General features: G+C 41.4%; 1 protein-coding gene across 1 annotated transcript; it reads right to left on the reverse strand.

Moving 5' to 3' along the window:
* Window positions 1–10143: 10143 nt before the first annotated feature.
* LOC124699089 lies at window positions 10144–20224 on the reverse strand. Its single transcript, XM_047231456.1, has 8 exons — window positions 19946–20224; window positions 19768–19830; window positions 18553–19155; window positions 17736–17870; window positions 15469–15552; window positions 14717–14773; window positions 14492–14578; window positions 10144–10681 (listed from the first exon to the last, which is right to left on the reverse strand). Exons 1-8 carry the CDS (start codon window positions 20222–20224, stop codon window positions 10625–10627), a joined length of 1365 nt encoding a protein of 454 aa, XP_047087412.1. The 3' UTR covers window positions 10144–10624.
* Window positions 20225–26339: the final 6115 nt, after the last annotated feature.

The raw sequence follows: 26339 nt of genomic DNA on the forward strand, positions 1-26339 counted from the left end.
TATTTGAGTCTTGGAAGTTGTTACTACTGTAGCAACCTCTCCTTATCTTTATTTTATTGCATTGTTGTGCCAAGTAAAGTCTTTGATAGTAAGATTGATACTAGAATTGGATTACTGCGCAGAAACAGATTTCTTGCTGTCACGAAATTGAGTAGCCCCGTCTGTAGGTAACTCAGAAAAATCTGCCAATTTACGTGCGTGATCCTCAGATATGTACGCAACTTTCATTAAATTTGAGCTTTTTCATCTGAGCAAGTTAAGTGCCCCTGAAAAATCCGTCTTTACGGACTGTTCTGTTTTGACAGATTCTGCCTTTTATTTCGCATTGCCTGTTTTGCTATGTTGGATGGATTTCTTTGTTCCATTAACTTTCAGTAGCTTTGTGCAATGTCCAGAAGTGTTAAGAATGATTATGTCACCTCTGAATATGTGAATTTTCGATTATGCACTAACCCTCTAATGAGTTTGTTTTGAGTTTGGTATGGAGGAAGTTTTCAAGGATCAAGAGAGGAGGATGATACAATAGGATCAAGAAGTGTGAAAAATCTAAGCTTGGGGATGCCCCCGTGGTTCATCCCTGCATATTTCAAGAAGACTCAAGCATCTAAGCTTGGGTATGCCCAAGGCATCCCCTTCTTCATCGACAACTTATCAGGTCACCTCTAGTGAAACTATATTTTTATTCCGTCACATCTTATGTGCTTTACTTGGAGCGTCTGTATGTTTTTATTTTTGTTTTTGTTTGAATAAAATCGGATTCTAGCATTCTTTGTTTGGGAGAGAGACACGCTCCGCTGTTTCATATGAACACTGGTGTTCTTAGCTTTACTTTTAATGTTCATGGCGAAGGTTGAAACTGCTTCGTTCATCGTTATTTGGTTGGAAACAGAAAATGCTTCATGTGGTAATTGGTATAATGTCTTGAATAATTTGATACTTGGCAATTGTTGTGCTCAAATAGATCATGTTTAAGCTCTTGCATCATGTACTTTGTACCCATTAATGAAGAACTACCATAGAGCTTGTTGAAATTTGGTTTGCATGATTGGTCTCTCTAAAGTCTAGATATTTTCTGGTTAAGGTGTTTGAACAACAAGGAGACAGTGTAGAGTCTTATAATGCTTGCAATATGTTCTTATGTAAGTTTTGTTGTACCGGTTTATACTTGAGTTTGCTTCAAACAACCTTGCTAGGCAAAGCCTTGTATTGAGAGGGATTACTTCTCGTGCATCCAAATCCTTGAGCCAAAAACTATGCCATTTGTGTCCACCATACCTACCTACTACATGGTATTTCTCTGCCATTCCAAAGTAAATTACTTGAGTGCTACCTTTAAAATTCCACTCCTTGTCTTTGCAATATATAGCTCATGGGAAAGTAGCCTTAAAAACTATTGTGGTATTGAATATGTAGCTTATGTGTCTTATTTCTTATAAGTTGCTTGTTGAGCGGTAACCATGCACCTTTGTTGAATATCATGTGAGTTGCTATGCATGTTTGTCTTGTCTGAAGTAAGGGTGATTTATCATGATCAAATGGTTTGAGTATTCATATTGTTAGAGAACAACATTGGGCCGCTAACTAAAGCCATGAATCATGGTGGAAGTTTCAGGTTGGACATCAATCCTCAATCTCTTATGAGAATATTATCTGTTGTTGAATGCTTATGCATTAAAGAGGAGTCCATTATCTGTTGTCTATGTTGTCCCGGTATGGATGTCTTAAGTTGAGATCTATCAAAAACGATAAATGAAATGCGATCTATCTCCTTGGACCTTTGTACAGGCAACATAGAGGTACCCCTTTGTCACACTTGGTTGAAACATATGTTATGCAATGATAATCCATGTAAATCCAAGCTAATTAGGACAAGGTGCGAGCACTATTGGTACTCTATGCATAAGGCTTGCAACTTATAGGATATCTTATGCATAATACATATGAATTATTACTACCGTTGACAAAATTGTTTCTATATTTTCAAAATGAAAAGCTCTAGCACAAAAATAGTAATCCATGCTTCCCTCTGCGAAGGGCCTTTCTTTTACTTTATGTTGAGTCAGTTTACCTACTTCTTTCTATCTTAGAAGCAAACACTTGTATCAACTGTGTGCATTGATTCCTACATACTTGCTTATTTGCATTCATCATATTACTTTGTGTTGACAATTATCCATGAGATATATCCATGAGATAAACATGTTGAAGTTGAAAGCAACTACTGAAACTTATATCTTCCTTTGTGTTGTTTCAAAGCTTTCTACTAAGAATTTATTGCTTTATGAGTTAACTCCTGTGCAAGTCTTATTGATGCTTGTCTTGAAAGTACTATTCATGAAAAGTCTTTGTTATATGATTCAGTTGTTTAATCATTGTCTTTACCATTGCTTCGAATCACTTCATTCATCTCATATGCTTTACAATAGTATTGATCAAGATTATGATAGCATGTCACTTCGGAAATTATCCTTGTTATCGTTTACCTACTCGAGGGCGAGTAGGAACTAAGCTTGGGGATGCTTGATACGTCTCAAACGTATCCATAATTTCTTATGTTCCATGCTACTTTTATGACAATACTCACATGTTTTATACACACTTTACATCGTTTATATGCATTTTACGGCACTAATCTATTGACGAGATGCCGAAGAGCCAGTTGTTGTTTTCTGATGTTTTTGGTTTCAGAAACCCTACAAAGGAAATATTCTCGGAATTGGACAAAATCAACGCCCAGGGTCTTATTTTTCCACGGAGCTTCCAGAAGACCGAAGAGCATACGAAGTGGGGCCACGAGGCGGCCAAACCATAGGGCGGCGCGGCCAGGGAGGGGCCCACGCCGGCCTATGGTGAGGGCCCCTAGTGCCTCCTCCGACTCTGCCCTTCCGCCTACTTAAACTCTCTGTCACGAAAACCCTATTACCGAGAGCCACGATACGGAAAAAGTTCCAGAGACGCCGCCGCCGCCAATCCCATCTCGGGGGATTCAGGAGATCGCCTCCGGCACCTCGCCGGGAGAGGGAATCATCTCCCGGAGGACTCTACATCACCATGATCGCCTCCGGACCGATGTGTGAGTAGTTCATCCTTGGACTATGGGTCCATAGCAGTAGCTAGATGGTTGTCTTCTCCTCATTGTGCTATCATGTTAGATCTTGTGAGCTTCCTATCATGATCAAGATCATCTATTTGTAATGCTACATGTTGTGTTTGTTGGGATCCGATGAATATGGAATACTATGTCAAGTTGATTATCAATCTATCATATATGTGTTGTTTATGTTCTTGCATGCTCTCCGTTGCTAGTAGAGGCTCGGCCAAGTTGATACTTGTAACTCCAAGAGGGAGTATTTATGCTCGATAGTGGGTTCATGCCTCCATTGAATATGGGACACCGACTGAAAGTTCTAAGGTTGTGGATGTGCCGTTGCCACTAGGGATAAAACATCAATGCTTTGTCTAAGGATATTTGTGTTGATTACATTACGCACCATACTTAATGCAATTGTCTGTTGTTTGCAACTTAATACTGGAAGGGGTGCGGATGCTAACCTGAAGGTGGACTTTTTAGGCATAGATATATGCATGCTGGATAGCGGTCTATGTACTTTGTCGTAATGCCCTGATTAAATCTCATAGTAGTCATCGTGATATGTATGTGCATTGTTATGCCCTCTCTATTTGTCAATTGCTCAACTGTAATTTGTTCACCCAACATGCTATTTATCTTATTGGAGAGACACCACTAGTGAACTGTGGACCCCGGTCCATTCTTTTAAATCTGAAATACAATCTACTGCAAACTCTATTCTCTACTGTTCTTCGCAAACAAATATCATTTTCCACACCATACGTTTAATCCTTTGTTTACAGCAAGCCGGTGAGATTGACAACCTCACTGTTAAGTTGGGGCAAAGTATTGTGATTTTGTTGTGCAGGTTCCACGTTGGCGCCGGAATCTCTGGTGTTGCGCCGCACTACACTCCATCACCAACAACCTTCACGTGGCCCTTGACTCCTACTGGTTTGATAACCTTGGTTTCTTACTGAGGGAAAACTTGTTGTTGTACGCATCACACCTTCCTCTTGGGGTTCCCAACAGACGTGTGTCTCACGCGCCATCAGGCCTTTTCTGTAATAAACAGAAACTGGCACTGTGGCATCTTGTTAATAGGTTAGTCCAATAAATGCCATAATATGATATAAAGTGCATATAAAACATGTAGCAATTGGTATAATATAAGCATGGAACATCAAGAATTATAGATACGTTGGAGACGTATCAACTGCCTCTTCCCATTGCTGTCGAGAAAGAAGTGCATCTGGCATGGTCCGTTCATCATATCTTCAGGAGATATGTATGGCCTTTGGAACCTTGGTCCATTATTTTTCCTGTTGGGACGTGGACTATCCCTGTAGTCGTTACGCTATTCACCACTCTTTTGATAATCATCTCAGTTATTATTTCCGCTATTTCCTCGGAAGCCAGCCGATATTTGGCCGGGACCGTCATAGTCGGAGAATTAGCGAGAAAATCGTTGTCTATTTTGAATATTTCGATTACGATCGTCTACAGGCGACCTATGCCGCTTGTTGTGAACAACATCTTCTCCATCTGCCCAGCGGTTCGCTATTTCCATCAGTGCCGCTATTGTTTTTGGATTAGTCCTTCCCAAATCCTCGACTAGATCCTTCCTTCGAATCCCAGCGACAAACGCATCTATCGCTCTTTCATCAGATATGTTTTCTGCCGAGTTTTTGATAATGTTCCACCTCTTAATGTACATCCTCATCGAATCATCATACTTTTGTCTACAGGCTCGTAGCTGCTCTATTGACACAAGTTTCTTGCATGTAGATAGGAATTTTTTCACAAACATGTCCTCGAAAGTTTCCCAACTGTCGATGGATCCAGGTGGTAACTTTTTTATCCATGATCGCGCTGCTCCACTTAGGTGCACTTGGATGCTCTGCATGGCAGTTTCTTTAGTTCCTCCCGTCAATTTCACGGTTTCCAGATAATCGACTAGCCAATCCTCTGGATCTTGCAGGCCATCGAACTTCTTGTAATTATCGGGTAACTTGAAACCAGATGGAACTCGCGTTTTGCGAACTCTTCGAGTGAAACAGGGGAGCCCGCACATCTCCTCCTCGTCGACATCTGGTGATTGCCGACGTTCTCTCCTTTCTTGTCGCGCCTTATCAACTCGCGACTGTGTCGATGTATCTCTTGCCGCGCTTGTTCTTGCGGGTCCTATACTACCACTGTGGGTCGTGGACTATTTTGCCTTGGAGCACCTTCGTGAGGTGTACCTGTGTTTGCGAATGATGTTCCCATGACTCCAACTCCTGCTATAGCCATGTTGTACAATGCTTCCCTCGGATCTCCAGGAGGTGGTCTATTTGCCAGTATGAAGGCCTGAGTCACCATATATCCAGCTTCCGGTGTTTTGGGAATAATATTTCCCCTTATATCTATTGACATAAAGGACATATCGAGATTTTGGATCAGATTGTCTCTCTCGCCTTCGGGCACGTTCTGCAACCTAGACCTTGCTCTATTACGGGCTGCCCTATGATTGGATTCCGAAGTTCCTGAATGTCGGCTGAGCTATGCCCTTCTTCGGCTTGACGCAGAAGCTGCGGCTTTCCTCCTATTAAGCTCGGTTGTTTGCTTTTCGAGTTCTCGTCCAGCACGGGCGAGTTTATATTAGTATGCTTGCAATTCTTCGAACGTGGCAGTTGTAGTCATCGGCTCTGTACCATCCATAGCTTTTGCGGCTCTGTCCCAAGATGCTTGTGGAAGTTGCACTATCTCTCGCGTTCGCAGGCCCGATGTACTTGGTGCCCAAACCTCGCGTAAGATCAGCGGGATCGACGTATGGATTTCCCACATCATCGAAAGCCTCTGATGTCTCCTCCTGTGGGCGAGTTGGCTCTCCAATTACATAAACTTGATGATATTTTGAAGCTTGACTTTTGCTGGGGTTGGTGACACCGTTGTATAGATCGGTGAAGACCTCCCGAACAGAAGTAGATCTGTCGATGAAGTTGAAGCTGTCGACACTGTCTGAGTTGCTGCTTATATTGGAGTCCGCAGACGACTCGAAGGACATGCCACCGAAGATCTTGACGAGTTCTCCGCTTGCCACGTCCTTGGGAAAGCGTGGCGACGAGATCTCTTCGGCTCCCGTCTCGAATGATGACGATGATTCCGAAAGATCGGAGTCGGTCGCCGACGATCCCGATGAAATCGGAACCTCGAGACGATGTGATCCCTCTTTTTTGACGCGGAAGTGAAACCTCCCGAACGTCATCTCCATAGGCTCCTCTAGATACGCATATGCATCCACACGGGAGGGCGGGTGAGGAACAAAATCAACTAGACCAGTTTCGATCTGTTTACCTCTGTCCATCGCGTTGCTTGCCACCGAAGATGTCGATGATGTTGAGCGTGCCATCGAGATCAGCTCCTTGTCGCCTTCAATTCCCACAGACGGCGCCAATTGACAAGGTATCGACTTGTCAATGCCTACATATTGTAGACTAGGGTTTTCATGGAAGTAAAGGGCAAGTAGATCTCGAAGGTTCAGCTGGAAAAGTACTCGACTACTAAGAAGCTAGGGTTGTGTTGACAATGAAATCGATCTTCTCTTTGTCCCTCGACTCCCCCTTATATAGGAGGCGGAGCCGAGGGTTTCGTGATGTACAAGTTACAAAGTCCGGGAGACTCTTTGAGTTCGTCCCGTAATAGTTACAAGTCAGTATTCCTAATACAACTCTATCTTTCCAAACTATCTCTTGACTGGACTTCCGGGCTTCATAAACTTCGGGTCGTGGGCCTTCAGTAAATCCCGGGTACCATCTTCGGCAGGCCCATTGGGGATGCCTATGTCAGTTGTTATGCATATAACTAAGTTGGCATCAGGGACTTCCTTCCAATGTTCCCATCTATTTAATAAGTTGTTCGCCAAGTTGTTTTCAGGTTTGTTCTTTGTTGTATTCAATTGGGGTATCTGAATCCAACTAAATTTGCTGCAGATATTTGTGTCCTAGGATTTTTTTGCTACAAATCTATCTAATTTGCTCCAGGGTTCCATTGTTTTGTTGCATGATAGGGGTTCTCCTTCATGGATCTAAACAAGAGCTATTTTATGACCTAGGGGGTTAATGGGAGGGGACAGGGAGGGAAAGAAGATGGTATTGATTTTGTAGAGAACCTCAAGTTTTGTGATTTTCTGCGTTGATTTTTTTCTGCTAACAATCAATCAAGAAACTAGGTATCCATGGGGATCCTGGGGGAGGAAAACAACGGTAATGGACTGACCTGCATTAGAAGAGAGTTGTGCCTAGGCAGAAGAGGGTGCAGGGTCCTAGGAGGAATACGTCGGTAATGGACCCAACTTTCATGTAGTAGTAGTCTAGATCAGGGAGATCGGGCGGAGAAATGATCGTGGGTGTATTTATTACCTGGGTGAGTGCTGGGTGGGACAAAGTGGCACTTGAATGCTAGAATATGCAAACCAGCGCCAGATGCTACCTAGCTTCGTCCAACTTTTTTGACATTGCAAGCAGAGTGAATCTAAAAGCCACATTAGATAAAATTATACACCTGGTGTATAATTGAGATAACTTTTGAGACCACTTTATTTTACTGGGCAAGACTAACGATCTATCATATTGCTTGCAAAATAAAAATCAGAATATACGTGTCGTGGGATTGATTAAAGCCACATTGGATAAAATTCAAGAGATAAGGCAGGATGGTTGGGATGAGCTCCTAAAAGAGGTAAATGCCTTTTGTCTCAAATACAACATTGTAGTGCCAAATATGGAAGATAAAAGAACTTCTATTGCTGTTCAAGGACTTGGGGTGGCCAATTGGTAACTTACTATCATTATTTCAGAAATGAAATATTCAATGTGCTGCATGATCAGATTATTGTTGAGTTAAACAACCGCTTCGCTGAGATCTGCTCAGTTGTTGAGATGCATAACTTGTCTTGATCCTATGAATTCGTTTGCCAGTTATAACGAAGATAAGTTAGTTGAGCTTGCTAATATGTATGTTGCTTACTTCTCTACATATGAAGTTGCTTTTGTCCTTAGAAACCAATTAGACTCATTTATCCTGGAAGCAAGAGTTGATCATCATTTGATGAACTGTAATGATATTGGTCATCTTGCCATGAAGATGGTTCTAGCCGATATGCAAACAACTTTTCCCCTGGTTTATCGCCTTGTTGAGTTAGCATTGATTTTACCGGTTGCAACTGCAACAGTGGAAAGGGCATTTTCAGCAATGAGCATTATCAAGACTAGGTTGAGGAACAAGATGGGTGATGACTGGATGAATCATAGAATGTTTTGTTACATTGAGCGAGATATACTTGTTAGTATTGAAGAGTCAAAGATCATAGAGCGATTCCAAGGTTATCGCTCACGCAAAGGCATTTTACCTCGTCCTAGAAGTAAGGTTTCATATTTTGCATCCATTATGAACTATTTGACATGGTTTTTATGTACTGATTGGCATTTTCATTTTCATATTTGAAGGTTTAGGTTCTTCTACTATTGAAGATGTAGTTATGGGAGGCTCAGGACAACCAGATCTTTGATTTGGTAGCAACTTTTTTTATGTATGCCGGTTACCCATCTCCATAATGGAAGATTACACAATTCAAACAATTAGGAATTCGACTGAAAATAAAATAGACGAAGAGAAATCGTCGAATTCAAGAACTATTACTGATTACTAAACTCATATTTTTTTGTTATAAAAATATCCTAATCCCTTTTTACTTCCTGGAATTCTTTAGTTTTAGTCAGTTCATGAAAAAAATTATACTATTTTAATTTCTTTTTATCCATAATGGATTTACCTGGACCAATACATGAGATTCTTATGCTATTTGGGGGTTTTTACTCCTCGCGCCCAGGATTCCGTCCTGGGTCATTAGATAAGAATCCAAAGATAAATAGGGAAACAAAAAATATTACTACTGTATAAACAAAAAGTTTGAGAGTAAGCATTACATAATCTCCAAGATTTTTTTAAGGAATAGATTACCAGTTTTTCCTTACCACATGGATCCACTACGATGAATTTTGTTTATTTTTTATTTTTATAGTTCAAAATGCAAAAATGAATTCTTGAATTTTTTTTTGGAAGAATTCATTTATAATAAGCACTCTTATCAATATAAAAAATATTGTTAGGTATTGTGTAGGTACCTAAACCTGCTCCACTATTATCTGCTACATTTAAAAGGGTCTGAGGTTGAATCATATTATTTTGATTTCAATTTGTTTTGTTATTTCCATGCAAAAGAATGAAAGAAATATTGTCTTTTTAGAAAGAAGAACGGGGCTTTTTTTTTATATTCAATACCCGTTTAGTTTTAGGGGGTTCTATATCTCTAATCGAATAAATTGACTTTGTATTGGCATTTTACTGGCAGCTATCTCCACTATATATGTTATATCTTACGTTCTGAGTTGAAACGCCATTGAATGAAGTGTTTAAATTCGTGTTTGTTATCCAACTGAGCCTTGTATTCTCTTATGCCTTAGAACTGGGTTATTTTTCTTGAATTTTTTTGGGCCCTTGGTTTTTGGCCTGGGGCGTCAACAATTCCTGGCCATCTGATCTAGCTGTTTTTTTGCCCGCAAGTAGTGTATATGACACTTTTTTTACACCTACATCACCTGATCAAAATACTCTAAAGATACTACCTCCCTTTCAAAATTAATTGAAAACGTAAACTTCAGGAAACCAGGTAACTACACATATATAGCATTTTCTCCGTCTCTTTTAGTTGATTTGGATTTAGTACAACTTTATATTAAATCTAACTCAATTAAATCATGCCAATGTACGTCTGGAACTGGAAGGGCATGGAAATGTTGTGCAGATTGATATCCTATCATGCCATCTCCGTGTGAAGGGCACATGCATGGCTGGATGCGTTCCTTTTCCCTCTTCATTTCATTGTTCCATCCCACCGATCATCATTCCAATGGTGCGTTTTGGAAACTCAGTTATGATGTGAATAATAATATCAAGAGCCCAGGCAGACACTATAACTTTCAGACCCGCAGAAAATTAAAGAAGCAACCTGCTGAGTGTGATGCAGTGCAGGGTTGGGAGCAGAGTAAATATCTATTTGACATCCTAGCCTGAAGTTTGAAGCAAAGTTAACATAACCCCATGAATCATGAAACCAGTGCAATTCACTAATATAATACGTGTCCAAGAAGAAGTATCCAGACACGCGAACAATACCCGCACTAGCCATGTCAACTCATTCACCAGGCGCGCCTAGATTGGTCGCACAACACAGAAAGATGAATGCGGTGCCGGAGGTTACAACTATTCCAAGATTAGAGGCAGATGTCAAAATACCAACGGCAGAGCTTCTGGCTCTGAAAGCATGAGTATGCACAGTTGGAAGATTTTATCACATGTTAAGCACATTAGAAAAGATACGAGCGCCTAAGCTAATGTAATGTCATCCCTGCCAATGATAGCTGCAAAGGGTTCATCCCTCTTCTGGAGTTGTCGGCTTGATGATGTCTTGCTGACCACATGATCTCGGTAGCTGCCTCTTAAGATGTGTCATCTCTAGACAACTTCATCTCTAGACGCAAACCATCTGGATCTGCAGGAATTACATTGAACCTGGAATATAAGGCAAAATCTGTGAGACAGTTACAGCAGAAATGCGGTAATTTCAAGCATATTAAACCCCTGAGCACAAAAGTTGCTGCACTTTTCATAATGCTGCTAACTAAACCATCTGCAGTTCGGATCTACTACTATTTAGTCAAATGTTCTGAGAAGATTCTTTGAGTAACATAAGCAAAATTACATTTTCTGTTAATTACAAAAATATACTTCCAAATAACATTGAAAATAATAACTTTTGTACTCCCTCCGATCCATATTACTTGATGCTAAAATGGATGTATCTACAACTAAAATGTGTCTAGATACATCTATATTAGCGCGTCAAATCTATATTAGCGTCAAGTAATACGAATCGGAGGGAGTACTAGAAGTAGTTATTAGAGATTTCAACATAGTAGTGATTAACTGGTTTACATGTACGTAAGCTGTTCTAATTTTGTTACATACAACTATATGTAAAGTTCTGCCGTTATGTTACAGCATGACAACTTCTTACATCCTGTTTGACTGTTTGTTTTATTAATTTTGGCTCGCAATCAGATTACACCGTAACTTGACAACGTTAGTACATTACATGTGTTCAGCTCATGTGGACCGCAATCAGGTGTCATGTAATTCATCTGCTCCCTCCGCCACACAATATAAGACGTTTTGGCAAGCTGTACCACACAATACAAGACGTTTTGGCAAGCTAAAACAGCTTGCCAAAACTAGTTTGCCAAAACGTCTTATATTGTGGGACAAAGGGAGTACATCACTGATTCACTATTCAAAAACGATACAGCCCCATGCCACCGGAATCAGAAACTGTTACCAGACAGAGCGAGTTGTTCGCATTCGATTTCTCTCATGCATACCCACTTCTATCCCACGATCCCCTCGATCTCTTTGGCTCGGCGAGACCGCGTCAGAGCTAGAGAAGCCATAGCCACGATCGCAAGGAAACTGCAGCCCTCGCGGGCAACATGGGCAAGGACATCGCCTGAGAAGGCTGTGGATACGGCCAGCAAAGAGGTGGATTCTGGTGTCTGGTGGGTCCTGCCAAAACCCAACCACTACTGGCGTTTTATTTCCGAGTCAGATGAGCACGGGGATGGCTGGATTACGATTTTGGGCAATTTTGATCTGGATTACAATGATGCAGAGTTACTGCTCAGGAAGTCAGAAGCATTTTTCCCAATTGTTTTCTGAACCAAACAATGTACTCCCTCTGTCCCAAAAAAAGTTGCTCAACTTTTTCTAGATACAGATGTATCCACACACTAAGGGCGTGTTCGGGAATCCTCCGGCTTCCCGAAACTCCGTCGATCTCGCTTCTCAACCCGACGCCAGCTTCTCAATTGGAGCAGCAAACGTTCGGCCAGCTCCTTCCGTTCGACTGGGCTAGAAGCATGCTGTTGTTGGGCCGTTCTGCTGGTTTCGGCCCGTTTTGGTCCACATGAGCAACTCGGTCCTGGTCGTCTTCTTCCCAGTTGATTCCCCTCATGGTCTCACCAATTCCGCCCAGTCAATTCCCCTCACGGTCTCACCCTGGAGCCATCCACCATCCTCCGCATGCCAAGAAACCTTTCGGGCTGGTACTGCCCATAGTCTCCCGAGGCAGCGCCCGCGTAGGAGCCCCACAGGATTGAGGATAGGGCGAAGGAGCTCAGCTGCAGGCGTGTGAGGCGGCATGAGCTTTTCTCGAGGCCAAAACTAGGGGCGTCGGGAGAGGAGGAAGACGGGGACGGAGGAGGAGTGGGAGATGAGGAGCTGCAGACATGGGAGGCTGGGCCGGCGCCGGAAGTGCGGCGGCGAGATTAGGATTGTGGCCGCGATGGGATTCGTCCTGTGGGGAAGAAATTGTCTCTGTTTATGTTGACATGTTCGTCGCGCGAGGAATGAAACGGTATGTTTCACTTCGCGGTGGCAAATCATTGTAATTTCGTACTGCTCCACCATTTGCTGCTCCGCAGAATTGCAAAAGGGCTGCTTCGTGTTTTGTGAAGAAAAATGGGTCAGCTTCGCGGATCTAGCTCTGCAGAGCTGATATGTTCGGCACTGCTCCGCCCAGGATTTGTGAGAAGCTGGAAGCTGGGCTGTTGCCGAACACGCCCTAAAAACATGTCTAGATACAATCGTATCTAGACAAACTTGGGCAGCTTTTTTGGGAACGGAGGGAGTACTATATATGCATACCGTTATATTGAAAAAGCAAACAAAGTTCAGTTTTTCTCATCCCATCTTCACTACCAGCGTATTCTGATTCCATTATCGTTCCACTACGATCTTCGAACCAAGCACCTTAGTTATAAGAATGGTTGCATAAAAAAAACTTATTGCTTTGTCATATCGCTATTTGGGGTTAGTTCGCAGATCAGTATCCCAATTGCCATTGTGATACTGGAATGCATTCTGCCCAGCATAACATTTACGGCAAAACTCAAATTAAAAATCAGTGCACATGCATCTTATCTGTATGCAACTTCTGTCAAGGTTCGCCCAACCACACTGATACGCTTAATTAGGATCGATGCACAGTTTCACACTGTTCCAGTCGTAACACACATTTCTACATCAGATCTAAGACATCCATAATCATGCTTATGAATCCAAAACACACATAATGTGGATAGATACTTTTCCAGATATATCCTTTTGATTAACACGCAAAATTTTAACTACTTGCAGATAAAAAAAAATAAGGCTAGCTTTAGGGGCAACCGATTGTAAGTATAAGCACTAAAGGCGTACACGATGCTGAAAGCTCCCACACATTGTGGGGCCAGGGTAAGGGAATTTCTAGGCAGCCTTTGCGTTGCTTTTTATTATGCAAGGAGGCTGATTCGAACAATTATAAACAATAAGGTCACCCAAACATAATCAACAAGCTTCTCAGGACTGTTTCATCTGCTGAATGGTTTACCTTGTTTTGGTTGGGAAGTGAGCTCTATTCGGTTATTATTTTTGCATGTATTGACTCTTTACGTTGTAAAATAAAAAAGCAAAGCACCCAGAAGGAAAAGAAAAACAAAGGTTCATAATCCACCTTATGAGAACACAGGTAACACCCTCATGTATTCTCATATGATGATACAAGAACCTCCCTTATCTACTCTCTATTGAGACATACCAAACCCCCCATCTATTCCATAAGATTGTGTAAGTATGCAATCTTCATAACTTAAATCAGTCAAATAAACTGGACAGGCGACAACTAATGAAGGAAGTCCTAGATATTTCCCTTTATTGAAAAAAAAAGACATTTTCCACTTTTTTATTGAAATAGAATTTCTAGCTATTTTCTCCTGATTAGAGCGTGAGCTTTAGGAAAGTTTCTGATTTCTAAATATAAAGATACAATATGCCATGTTGCAAACAAAGAGCATCAAACAAATCAGTTAGCAACAACAATAAACAAGGAACATGTTGGTGCAACTCAGTGCATGCAGATGGAGATTTGAAAGCACACAAATGCACCAACCAAGCAAGAAGTAAAAGGAGGACTAAACTTGCCAGCAAACATACCCTAAGCCTCTACCGCAGTGGTGAAAGTTGCACGTCATTTTGTCTATTTAGCGACAACATATTACACATGTATAAATCTTGGAGATTCTTTCGAAATGCATAACACAGCACAAGTATGATTATTCAAAACCCTCTGACTCACCCTACAAGAAAATTAATTATCCCTAAAAGCAAATCTGTTATTTAACTTAAATGGCCAGATGGCTCAAGTAATGGGGAAAGTTCCAATGCGTACAACCAGAAACAAAAGAGTAAACGTTTTATAAACGCGGAAAAAAGAACACTAAAAAATACCTCATAGCGATCTCCACGATTGGCATGTATGATATTGATTATGCCTACATTCTTTTCGTTGCAGCTTCTACATCGGGCTTGAGTCGGCTAGTTAAAACAATATAAAAAAAAAGTCAGAGAATCTGAAAGTAGACTTCGCCTGAAAATTGAGTACATGTACTTGATATTTTTTGTTATCTTGTCCAGGCTAATTAATATGAACTTAATACATATGATGCACAATACCTGCAACTGCGTTGATTCTTCATATTCATATCCTATCTCTGCTGGCAACAACCCAGCCTGAAATGAACAAACATGAATAACTTCTTCTGGTGCAAATAACAACGTAAGTACTCATAGTGTAGGGATGGTACGGAAGGTTGGCTGGGTAGAGAGGAAGTGAGGATAGATAGAGAAGCTAGATGGCTAAGGATAGCAACTACTCCCTCTGCTCTAAAATTCTCCCTCCATCCAGATTCCAGAAAAGGATGTCTCAACTTTGTCTAGATTTGCATGTATCTACACACTGAAACTCGTCTAGATACATGCATATTTAGACAAAGTTGAGACATCCTTAGAGTAATTGAAGTTCTAGGTTTGTTCCCAAAGTGAACTTCTCTAAGTTGGACCAAATTTATTGGGAAACATGTCAATATCTATAACATCAGATCTATATAATACGAAAATATATTGTATGATGAATCAAATAAAAATAAATTACTATTGTAGATCTTGACATACTTTTCTGCAAACTTGATTAATCTTAAAGTAGTTTAACTTAGGACAAACATATAACTTCAATTATTCTGGAACGGAGGGAGTAAAATGGAAAGAATTGATTTCTAGCTTGCCTCCTTCACTAAATAGAACCTTCAGTCTTTGCAACCATATCATATCAGTTAAAAAAGGTACCACCGAACTAACGATAGTCACTATTGTAAACGAGAGCAGAAATGGTTCTAATGAGGACCAAAATAAAAATAAGATGATTAGACCTTAAGTTCCTCAGCTGACATCGTTAACAGAACTGGAGGACTAAGCTCCTTGTTCATCAATCGCTTGCACAGTACAGAGCTTTTCTGTGTACAGAAATCAATGATATGTCAAGTTCTCAAATAATAAGAATATACATAAGTGTAAAACATGTGAGTTAAAAATGTCTAAGGACCCATCATAAACTGTTAAAGAGCATATGTGATATTGTAATTATGAAATGGTAGCATGGTAACTACAACAATAACAATAAAAAAGTGTAACAGAATTATAGAACATAATTTCAAATGACTAGAAATTTGCTGAGTTTGCAGCCTGAACGACTGGTTAGCAGTAAGAAACTTATTGCATGAAAAGATGCATTGCCTCACCCAAATGAAACAAAGGTAGTTGTCAAAAAAATCCTAAAATTGTATAGCGCAAAACTGTGAGTGCATTACATCTACGAAGAGTGGACATGAAAAAACAAAGATATCTGAAGCTTTGTACTCTCCATGGCTCTCTAAATCTACTATTAATCATTGTAAGATGGCTATATACAAATAGAATTTACTTTAGAAAATATCTGGAAACAATGACTAACTGGTTGGAAACCATACATAGTACTTTTTGTGCATTTTTTGAAAAAAAATTAGTGCTTTAATCAGAAGAAAATAGAAACAATTGGAGAATCCGTCAAAAATGTTAAACCATATATTGTCAAGCTTTTTGAGCTTTGAAAGGGTGTAATGTAAGGTATTTGGTTGGAGGTCACAGATTGCCACAACTCTGCTAAAAAGATATGCTAGGATTTTCGGTTACTCCTAAAAACCGTGTCATTGACACATTTTTAAGCTTAGCTTGCCAAATTTGCTACTACATTTTTATTGGCCACAGTTAACAGTGGGATTCTAAGGAGCATGGAGGAGACTAGAAGGTGTAGAGGACGACCAAAGTTGACTTGGGCAGAAGTGGTAAAAAGAGACTTGAGGGATTGGAATGTACCTAAGGTCTTGGCTCTTGATAGGACTGCATGGAGATCAGCAATCCATGTGCCGGAATCTTAGTTTACTCTCTCTTTCCATCACTTTCTTGTTTTGGCTTCCTTTTTTTCTGCTGGGTTTCATATCTAGCCTACCCCAACTTGCTTGGGAAAAAGGCTTTGATGTTGTTGATGTTCTATTTTTATTGGCCACAATTCAGCCAAAAGTTTGGTATGCATAGGCATTAATAGGCTAACTACACTTTCTGTGGTGAATGAATCATCCATCACAATGTGGCAAGCTTTGGCAAGAAACTGTGTTTCTGAAAGGTGGGGCTCGGAGATTGTGCTATGCCAAACGTATGGTAGCGAACCAATCAAGCTGAAGTCGTAATCGAAAAGCACCGTAGAATTATAAATCATTTTTAGCTGATAGAGTGGCATGGAAGGACTGCAATTAAGATGCCAGTTATTTTAGATTCGTGCCCTGATGAGGGTTTATTGATAACTCTGTAAGTTTTGTACAAAGAAAGCATGTTTAAATATGTAACTTTGTGGTACATGAAATGCAATGTTGTAAATGTGGTGAAAGCAAGTGGTGGCTGGAATTACCATGGCTTGATAACCTAGGACCAGCAGAAAGTTAGCTGTTTGTGGTTGGTCAAACCATAGTAAGTTTTAGACAACAAAAAGAGAGTACAACAGAACAACATAGGAGTAATAGATACTGAGTCTAGTCGCAGACTAATATTGCAGGAACTGTTGATTGTGAATTAATATACTCCCTCTGATACAAATTAATTGTCACAGATTTAGGCAAAATGTTGCCCAAATCTTGTCTAGGTTCACTGAACCTGCAATAACTGATTTGGATCAGAGGCAGTAACAGATTTGGAAGCATCTTTATCTTTATATTTGTAGTGACGGGAATGAGAAGTGCCAAAATAGGAGTACAAGGCCAGCCAAATAATCAATAATACTGTTCAGTGGGACAAGATTCTAACTTGAACAATCTGAATTTTTAAATATTTAGTTTTCTCAATTTACACCCATCTCAGCCCTTAGGCTAGATCATCAATATATGTTGAAGCATGCTGTGTGCCATGTTTGAGCACATACATGATGCTCGTGCACATAGATATGCATATCGATACAACAAACTAGCAATGTTGATGGGATATCAGGCAACAAACATTTAAGTTCCATTATGCAGCAGTATAATGTAATGAGTTAACAGTACAATTATGCAAGGGATTTAGATGTTCCCAAGAAACATAAGCCTGATAGTGGCCATGGATAAAACCATACCTCGATATTGAACAACAATGATCTCATTTTCTGGTTGTACTTTTCGAATTCTGGATGAAAAGCTTCATATGCTGATCTCTCTAAGGAGGCCACTATTGACACAACCTCCTTAGGTGCATAAGAATTTTCATTATCCTGGAAACAGAATATCATCACAAGGCGAATCATCTAACAAAGAAAGACAAGAGAATACATACAATGAATCAAAGGAACTAGAGTCGCACTATTTGGCACCCAGGGTGATGAATAGTAGTTTACACCCCCTACCCTGTTTCTTTGTAATTGTACATGATTTTTGGGTCACGTAAATTTTTTCTTACGTCGCATCAAGAAGAATGTAAGAAAATTTAGGCATGACATAAATTCTTTGTTTAAGTGACATAACAAAAATATGAAGTAAAATACATATACCTATTTTCTTTTGTGGTTTTTACGTTGTTATGATCTCGTGTTTCTTAGGTCAATTTTTCCATTGTGGGCATAACTATTTGTGTACCAAACATAAACATTCGATCTAAACGACATAAAAAAACCTGGTTGCAAAATAAATTTCTTCTGCACACTTGGTGCTGGATAGCATATATCTTTTCAGAATCGCAGGACACTTGTTTAGAGAACTTGTGGAAACAGATAAAATAGTTACCAAGGCTCCAGAGAAACAGTGAAATGCGCAGTATATCTTCAAGGAGGAGCATTGTGAACAATATCCATTTGTTCATCAGAGTAATTATCATGGGGAATAGTAGGAAGGAGCGAAAAGTAGCCAGAAATCAAACTACTTCTGTGGATAAATTCAGAAGGCTAATACAAAACTTACATTTCTCGAATGAGGGAGTGCTAGAATAGATTTGACATATTTCTCAAGCCAATGGTCACGATACTTATTACCAGTAGCTGCTTTATATCTGAAAGGGGTGGCGTGATTCTTGAGATTATCATTCCCAGCTGTATCTTCTGTTATCAATTGCTCAGATCTGCCTGCAGGAGCATCCTTAGGTTTGAGAGGTCCCTTCTTCCTGCCTCGTGTTGGTAAGTTATCAGATTTGTCAAGAGGTATATCTTGAGGATCACGATCAAGAAGCTCCCCAATACGTTCCATTGTTTTCAACACAAGGAGATCAATCTCCAGCTGATTGTCATCATCGTAGTCTGTGTCTGTTAGCTGATGAAACTTGTCCTCTTTGTGGTCATACACCTGTTGGACAATGAATCCAGGGTGTTCCTTTTTACTTGGCACCTGCTTGTGCTGAGGAATGAAATGGACCACGCAGGTGTGCATAACTGACTCTGCCCCCACATCATCAAGGTGAAAACTGTAGAATAACTCCCTCGGGTCACCGCCACCCTCTTTTAGAGCTTCCTCCGGTCTGTAAAACCACTGAGCAGTTACTTTTAAGCTTCCATCACTTTCATTTATCTCCTGTTGGGGGGTAAATAGTAAACTGTAATTAGTTTCGAGAAAGAATACTATTGCAAAGGAGGACAAGATTACGGTAAATAGCTAAGGATCGTTGCGTTAGAAACATGTTTGTTCGGCTATAAATAGATGGGAACTATGTGTCCACAGTTAGTCAAAATAGACAGTGGCTCCAACCATAGAACGTAAGATAGCCCTGATAGGAGCTGCTTGGCACAAACCATGGGATACACCTAGCATCAGTTCATCTAAGAGATGTTGAACCATGGACGAAACAGCATTGAGAAGCAAACGGTGCAGATAAGGCTAGAATCCAAGAACAGAGTGCCTATGGGCCTACAGGGTCACAAACGATGATAACATATCACTGTATCAGAAAGAAGGATTGGTCAACTAGGATTATTTGAAAAACAGTAGAGCAAATCTGGGTAATACAGAACCAGTTTGAACATAGAAATTTCCTGTCATTTCTCTGTGCGGAGAAAGATGCGTGAACTAAGCATCATGTAGTAATCGATACAGTACAAGGACGATACACATGGTGAATGAACTAGTTAGTATATTGAGACGTCGCAATTGAGTTACAAGACATGGGGTCCATAGCGAATGACAGACCTTGATGATGCCGACATAGGGCTTCTGGTCCTTTTCTTCGGGCGAGAACATGGCCGAGTCCTCCTGCACAATTCCCCCCACAGTTCACCCACCGGAAAGCGCAAATGCCGAGAACAAGAGAAAAATAAAACCCTAGAAACCCTAGAAAGCGCAGCAAAGGAAGAGGGCGGCGGCTTACGAGCTTGTAGATGTTGCCCTCGTATTGGAAGGCGGCGTACTGCTTCTCGTCGCCAAGGACCTCCACGGGGTCCCCCACGGGCACCGCGACCGGGCCGTCTTCGTCGTCGTCCTCCTCTTCATCCGCGTCCGCCTTCTCGCCAGGCTCCCCGCCGTTCCACTCGTCGTCCTCCTCGGGGGCTGCGGGCCTCCGCGGCGCCGGCGCCGGCGCGGCATTGCCGTGGTCGTCGTCGTCGTCGCTGCTGGCGTACTGCAGCACGGGCCGGCGGCGTTTCCCCATTTCCCGTGGCGGCGGCCGATTCGGAGGAAGTTGCGCAGTGTGGACCAGGAGGAGGACTCGGGTCCCGAACGGAACGGGGCTTCCTCTAGAAGGAAACAGAAAAAGACCTTCCTTAATGATTTGGTTGGTTTTATTACGATGACTGTTTGCAGAGGATCCCGAGCTGACACTGACTTTCAATTGAAGTACTAGTACTGTACACCCACCAAAGACGGTCCACGGATCGTCAAAAAGGCGCAACGCTTTCACTGCTAGGTCCATGTTGGCCGGCCGATGCTCACCGCTGGTTCGACCCGTAGCTTCGTTGGGCCGTCGTGTGCTTCTCAGCTATATGGCCTGCTGTCCGTTCCTCCGCTCCGTGCCCATGTGATGATTACCCACCAGTTAATTGAAGACTGGTAAAATGGTCGCTTTTCGACTCTTATAAGGGCATCTCTATCTGGGTGACGTATTTCAACGTTCGAAAATATCCGCGTCCGTTCGTTTACGTCGGTTGAAATGGTCGAAATCGACCGCACGTTCGTTTGCATCGGGTGTGGGCGATGGAGGAACGACCCTGTGCGGCTGCTCCCCCTTCTTGGTGCCGCTGCCGGACGCCTCGAAGTCGTTCTTCTTCTTCCCTATGGTGTTGCGGCAGTGGTGGTGGGAGTGGAGGTGTGGACGATGGAGGAACGATGCCGGTGGACTTTTAAGATCGGACGCGCGCGGGAAACGATGCCATTAAAGGCGGCGCAGAAGCTCAGTCGGCGTCCACCGGTGCGCTCGCACAAGAGGCAGCCGCAACATTGATGGCGAAGGTTGCGGCGCATACGCGGAAGCGATGCCCTCGATACAGGCTCGCTGCCAGGCGGGGCCGGTGGAGTAGCGAGCGGTCACTTGGTGCGTCCGCGCAGCGTCCGTCGCGAAGCATTCCAGGCGCAAATATGCGTCGGCTTTCCGCCGCTGCGGACGGCCCGGTTACGATGCGTCGCCCTGCTGGAGGTGGTACCGGATGCATTTTCGGCCCGGGCGGACGCAAACGGTCGCTCAGCATCTGTTTGTGTCGCCCCGTTGGAGATGCCCTAAGATGCAGACGGAAGATGGTCTCTGCCGTCGCGCATCATCCTCTGCTAATGAACTCCGGGAAGAAGAGCAACCACTGGTGATGTGGGCATTACCCTTCGGGTAACTAATGTTGTGCTACCTCCTACGGCCCAACCAGGGGCCCATGAAGATCATCTACCGACAAAGGTGGACCGCTATGTCGGTTCCCGTGAAGGATTCTTGAAGGACAAGGAAAGGAGACGAAGAAACAAGGAAAGTTTAGTTATTGCACTCTTTGTAACCTAGTTGTACCCGGACAGGTCTCTTGGGACCTGGCTCACAATATAAGGGCCAAGAGAGGGGCTGTCGAGGGACACAAAATCAATCTAGCCATAACCACCGCAAGTCGAGAGTTAGATCATACACAATGCTAGCTTTTCGTCGAGTCCTTAGTCTTAAGCCTTCGGCTACCCCATTGTAATCCGATATTTTCATTAATCAAGATCAGACAAGCAGGAAATAAGGGTTTTACCTCCACGAGTGCCCCGAACCTGGGTAAATCTCTCTCCCTGTTTGTTTGGTATCTGATGTCTCGTGTTAGCCTGCAGGATTCCATCAACCCTAAGCCCCCTGACGTGGGCATAACCCTTCGGGTACTCGACATTGCCATACCCGGTCCAGACTATGAAGCTGGACGACCACAAGGACTCAAGAAGCTGGACCCACAAGGAAAATCAACTTGAATTGCAAGAAAGAAGACTCCAATACGAATCCTACTAGGACTCTTGTAAACCCTAGCTTGGCTGATATATAAAGCCAGGCAGGGGCACCCCTTAGGGACATGCATATTCAGAAACATAGATCATAGAGGCGACACGCCTAGACATCGTAACCCGCAGATTAGAACTAGACTAGATCCAACAACTCCGCCTATGGCGGCCCCTCTACACATATATTCATATAGTGGATTGCTAGCAGGACGTAGCGATCCTCCACCGCGGGGACGTGAACATGGGTACGTCGTGTACCACCTCGCTCCCGGAACTTCCGTCATTGCCTTTCTCTAAACCCAAGCCCCTCATGGTGGGCATTACCGAGGAACCGTCTCGTCAATTGGCGCCGTCTGTGGGAAGCGTGACGACTGGATTTCGTTATCCGGGCGGGATCTACATCATCAACAAGAGTTAAAATCAGAAAAGAAGAAGATCTGATCTTTCAAGTGATACAGTCGCCACGGTCGATCGGAAAAAAGGGCGCGTATACAGAGCTGGCGCGCTACTCGGAAAAATCTAGTACGTCGGATGCGCGAGATGCTTAGATGCTTGAGTCTTCTTGAAATATGCAGAGATGAACCACGGGGGCATCCCCAAGCTTAGACTTTTCACTCTTCTTGATCATATTATATCATCCTCCTCTCTTGATCCTTGAAAACTTCCTCCACACCAAACTCAAAACAATCTCATTAGAGGGTTAGTGCATAATCAAAAATTCACATGTTCAGAGAGGACACAATCATTCCCAACACTTCTGGACATTACCCAAGGCTACTGAAAGTTAATGGAGCAAAGAAATCCACTCAACACAGTAAAAGAGGCAATGCGAAATAAATGGCAGAATCTGTCAAAACAGAACAGTCCGTAAAGACGAATTTTTTCGAGGCACTTAACATGCTCAGATGAAGAAGCTTAAATTGAATGAAAGTTGCGTACATATCTGAGGATCACGCATGAATTTTTGCAGAATTTTTAGGTTCTCCTACAGAGAGATCAACTCAAATTCGTGACAGCTAAAAATCTGTTTCTGCGCAGAAATCCAAATCTAGTATCAACCTTCTATCAAAGATTTTACTTGGCTCAACAATGCAATAAAATAAAGATACAAAGGTATTGCTACAGTAGTAACAAGCACCTTGACTCAAATATAAAACAAAAATTGCAGAAATAAAATAATGGGTTGTCTCCCATAAGCGCTTTTCTTTAACGCCTTTCAGCTAGGCGCATAAAGTGTAAATCAAGTAACATCAAGAGAAGAAGCATCAACATCATAATTTGTGCTAATAATAGAATCAAAAGGCAACTCCATTCTCTTTCTAGGGAAGTGTTCCATACCTTTCTTAAGAGGGAATTTATATTTAATATTTCCTTCTTTCATATCAATAATAGCACCAACAGTTCGAAGAAAGGGTCTTCCCAAAATAATAGGACAAGATGCATTGCATTCAATATCCAAGACAACAAAATCAACGGGGACAAGTTTATTGTTAACCGTAATGTGAACATTGTCAATCCTCCCCAAAGGTTTCTTTATAGAATTATCAGCAAGATTAATATCCAAATAACAATATTTCAATGGTGGCAAGTCAAGCATATCATAGAGTTTCTTAGGCATAACAGAAATACTTGCACCAAGATCACATAAAGCATTACAATCAAAATCATTGACCTTCATTTTAATGATGGGCTCCCAACCATCTTCTAACTTCCTAGGAATAGAAGTTTCAAGTTTTAATTTCTCTTCTCTAGCTTTAATGAGAGCATTTGAAATATGTTTTGTAAAGGCCAAGTTTATAGCACTAGCATTAGGACTTCTAGCAAGTTTTTGCAAGAACTTAATAACTTCAGAGATATGACAATTATCAAAATCAAAACCATTATGATCTAAAGCAATGGGATCATTGTCCCCAATATTCTGAAAAAATTTCAGCACTTTTATCACAAACAGTTTCAGCAGTTTCAGGCAGTTTTGCATGCTTTGTATTAGGAGTAGAAATATTGCCAACACCAATTATTTTACCATTGATAGTAGGAGGTTTAGCAACATGTGAAGCATTAACATTACTAGTGGTGGTTATAGTCCAAACTTTAGCTACATTATTTTCTTTAGCAAGTTTTTCTTCTCTTTCCCACCTAGCATGCAATTCAACCATCATTCTAATATTGTCATTAATTCGAACTTGGACAGCGTTTGCTGTAGTAAATGACTTAATATCTTTATCTTCATTAGGCATAACTTTCAATTTTAAAAGATCAACATCAGCAGCAAGACTATCAACCTTAGAAGCAAGAACATCAATTTTACCAAGCTTTTCTTCAACAAATTTGTTAAAAACAGTTTGTGTACTAATAAATTCTTTAAGCATGACTTCAAGACCAGAGGGTGCACTCCTACTATTGTTGTAAGAATTACCATAAGAATTACCATAACCATTACCATTATTAGAAGGATATGGCCTATAGTTGTTGCCAAAATTATTCCAATAAGCATTGTTGTTGAAATTATTACTTTTAATGAAGTTCACATCAACATGTTCTTCTTGAGCAACCAATGAAGCTAAAGGAACATTATTAGGATCAACATGAGATCTACCATTAACAAGCATAGACATAATAACATCAATCTTATCACTCAAGGAGGAGGTTTCTTCAACAGAATTTACCTTTTTACCTTGAGGAGTCCTTTCAGTGTGCCATTCAGAGTAGTTGATCATCATATCATCAAGAAGCTTTGTTGCAGCACCCAAAGTGATGGACATAAAAGTACCTCCAGCAGCTGAATCCAATAGGTTCCTTGAAGAAAAATTCAATCCCGCATAAAAGGTTTGGATGATCATCCAAGTAGTTAGTCCATGGGTGGGACAATTCTTTACCAAAGATTTCATTCTTTCCCATGCTTGGGCAACATGTTCATTATCCAATTGCTTAAAATTCATTATGCTACTTCTCAAAGATATAATTTTAGCAGGAGGATAATATCTTCCAATGAAAGCATCTTTACATTTAGTCCATGAATCAATACAATTCTTAGGCAAAGATAGCAACCAATCTTTAGCTCTTTCTCTTAAGGAGAAAGGAAACAATTTCAATTTTATAATATCCCCATCTACATCCTTATACTTTTGCATTTCACAAAGTTCAACAAAATTATTAAGATGGGCAGCAAGATCATCAAGTACTAACACCAGAAAATTGCTCTCTCATAACAAGATTTAGTAAAGCAGGTTTAATTTCATAAAATTCCGCTGTAGTGGCCGGTGGAGCAATAGGAGTGCATATGAAATCATTATTATTTGTGCTAGTGAAATCACACAACTTAGTGTTCTCAGGAGTATTCATTTTAACAATAATAAAAAATAAGTAAAGCAAAACCGAATTAAGTAAAGTAAAACAAGTAACTAATTTTTTTGTGTTTTTGATATAAAGAAAGCAAACAAAACAGAAAATAATAAAGCAAGACAATAAACAAAGTAAAGAGATTGGATGTGAGAGACTCCCCTTGCAGCGTGTCTTGATCTCCCCGACAACGGCGCCAGAAAAAGAGTTGCTTGTGACGGTAAAGCATACGTCCGTTGGGAACCCCAAGAGGAAGGTGTGATGCGTACAGCAGCAAGTTTTCCCTCAGTAAGAAACCAAGGTTATCGAACCAGCAGGAGATGAAGGCCACGTGAAAGTTGTTGGTGAAGGAGTGTAGTGCGGCGCAACACCGGGGATTCCGGCGCCAACGTGGAACCCGCACAACACAATCAAAATACTTTGCCCCAACTTAACTCGTGAGGTTGTCAATCTCACCGGCTTGTCGTAAACAAAGGATTAAACGTATGGTGTGGAGAATGATGTTTGTTTGCAAAAACAACAGAGAACAATGATTGCGTAGGTTGTATTTCGGATGTAAAAGAATGGACCGGGGTCCACAGCTCACTAGTGGTGTCTCTCCAATAAGATAAATAACATGTTGGGTGAACAAATTACAGTTGGGCAATTGACAAATAGAGAGGGCGTAACAATGCACATACATATCATGATGACTACTATGAGATTTACTTAGGGCATTACGACAAAGAACATAGACCGCTATCAAGCATGCATCTATGCCTAAAAAGTCCACCTTCGGGTTAGCATCCGCACCCCTTCCAGTATTAAGTTGCAAATAACAGACAATTGCATTAAGTACTTTGCGTAATGTAAACAATACAAATATCCTTAGACCACTACAAGAAAAGTTCTGATAGACAACGTCTCAAAATCGTCCGCTAAGGGGTATTTTTCGTCGCCTATGGGCCTAACCCGACGATATGGGTTCTGTTGTGGAAACCGCG

The sequence above is a fragment of the Lolium rigidum genome, chromosome 3 (genome assembly GCF_022539505.1).
Source record: "Lolium rigidum isolate FL_2022 chromosome 3, APGP_CSIRO_Lrig_0.1, whole genome shotgun sequence".
NCBI lineage: Eukaryota > Viridiplantae > Streptophyta > Magnoliopsida > Poales > Poaceae > Lolium > Lolium rigidum.

Excerpts from the sequence above, each read along its gene's own strand:
- LOC124699089 (XM_047231456.1), bottom strand. The coding sequence starts at position 20,224 with ATGGGGAAACGCCGCCGGCCCGTGCTGCAGTACGCCAGCAGCGACGAC. Across the intron at positions 17,871-18,552 it reads CACTCCCTCATTCGAGAAAT|GATAATGAAAATTCTTATGC; the intron begins GTAAGTTTTGTA and ends TTCTGTTTCCAG. Across the intron at positions 14,774-15,468 it reads TGTCAGCTGAGGAACTTAAG|GCTGGGTTGTTGCCAGCAGA; the intron begins GTCTAATCATCT and ends TGTTCATTTCAG.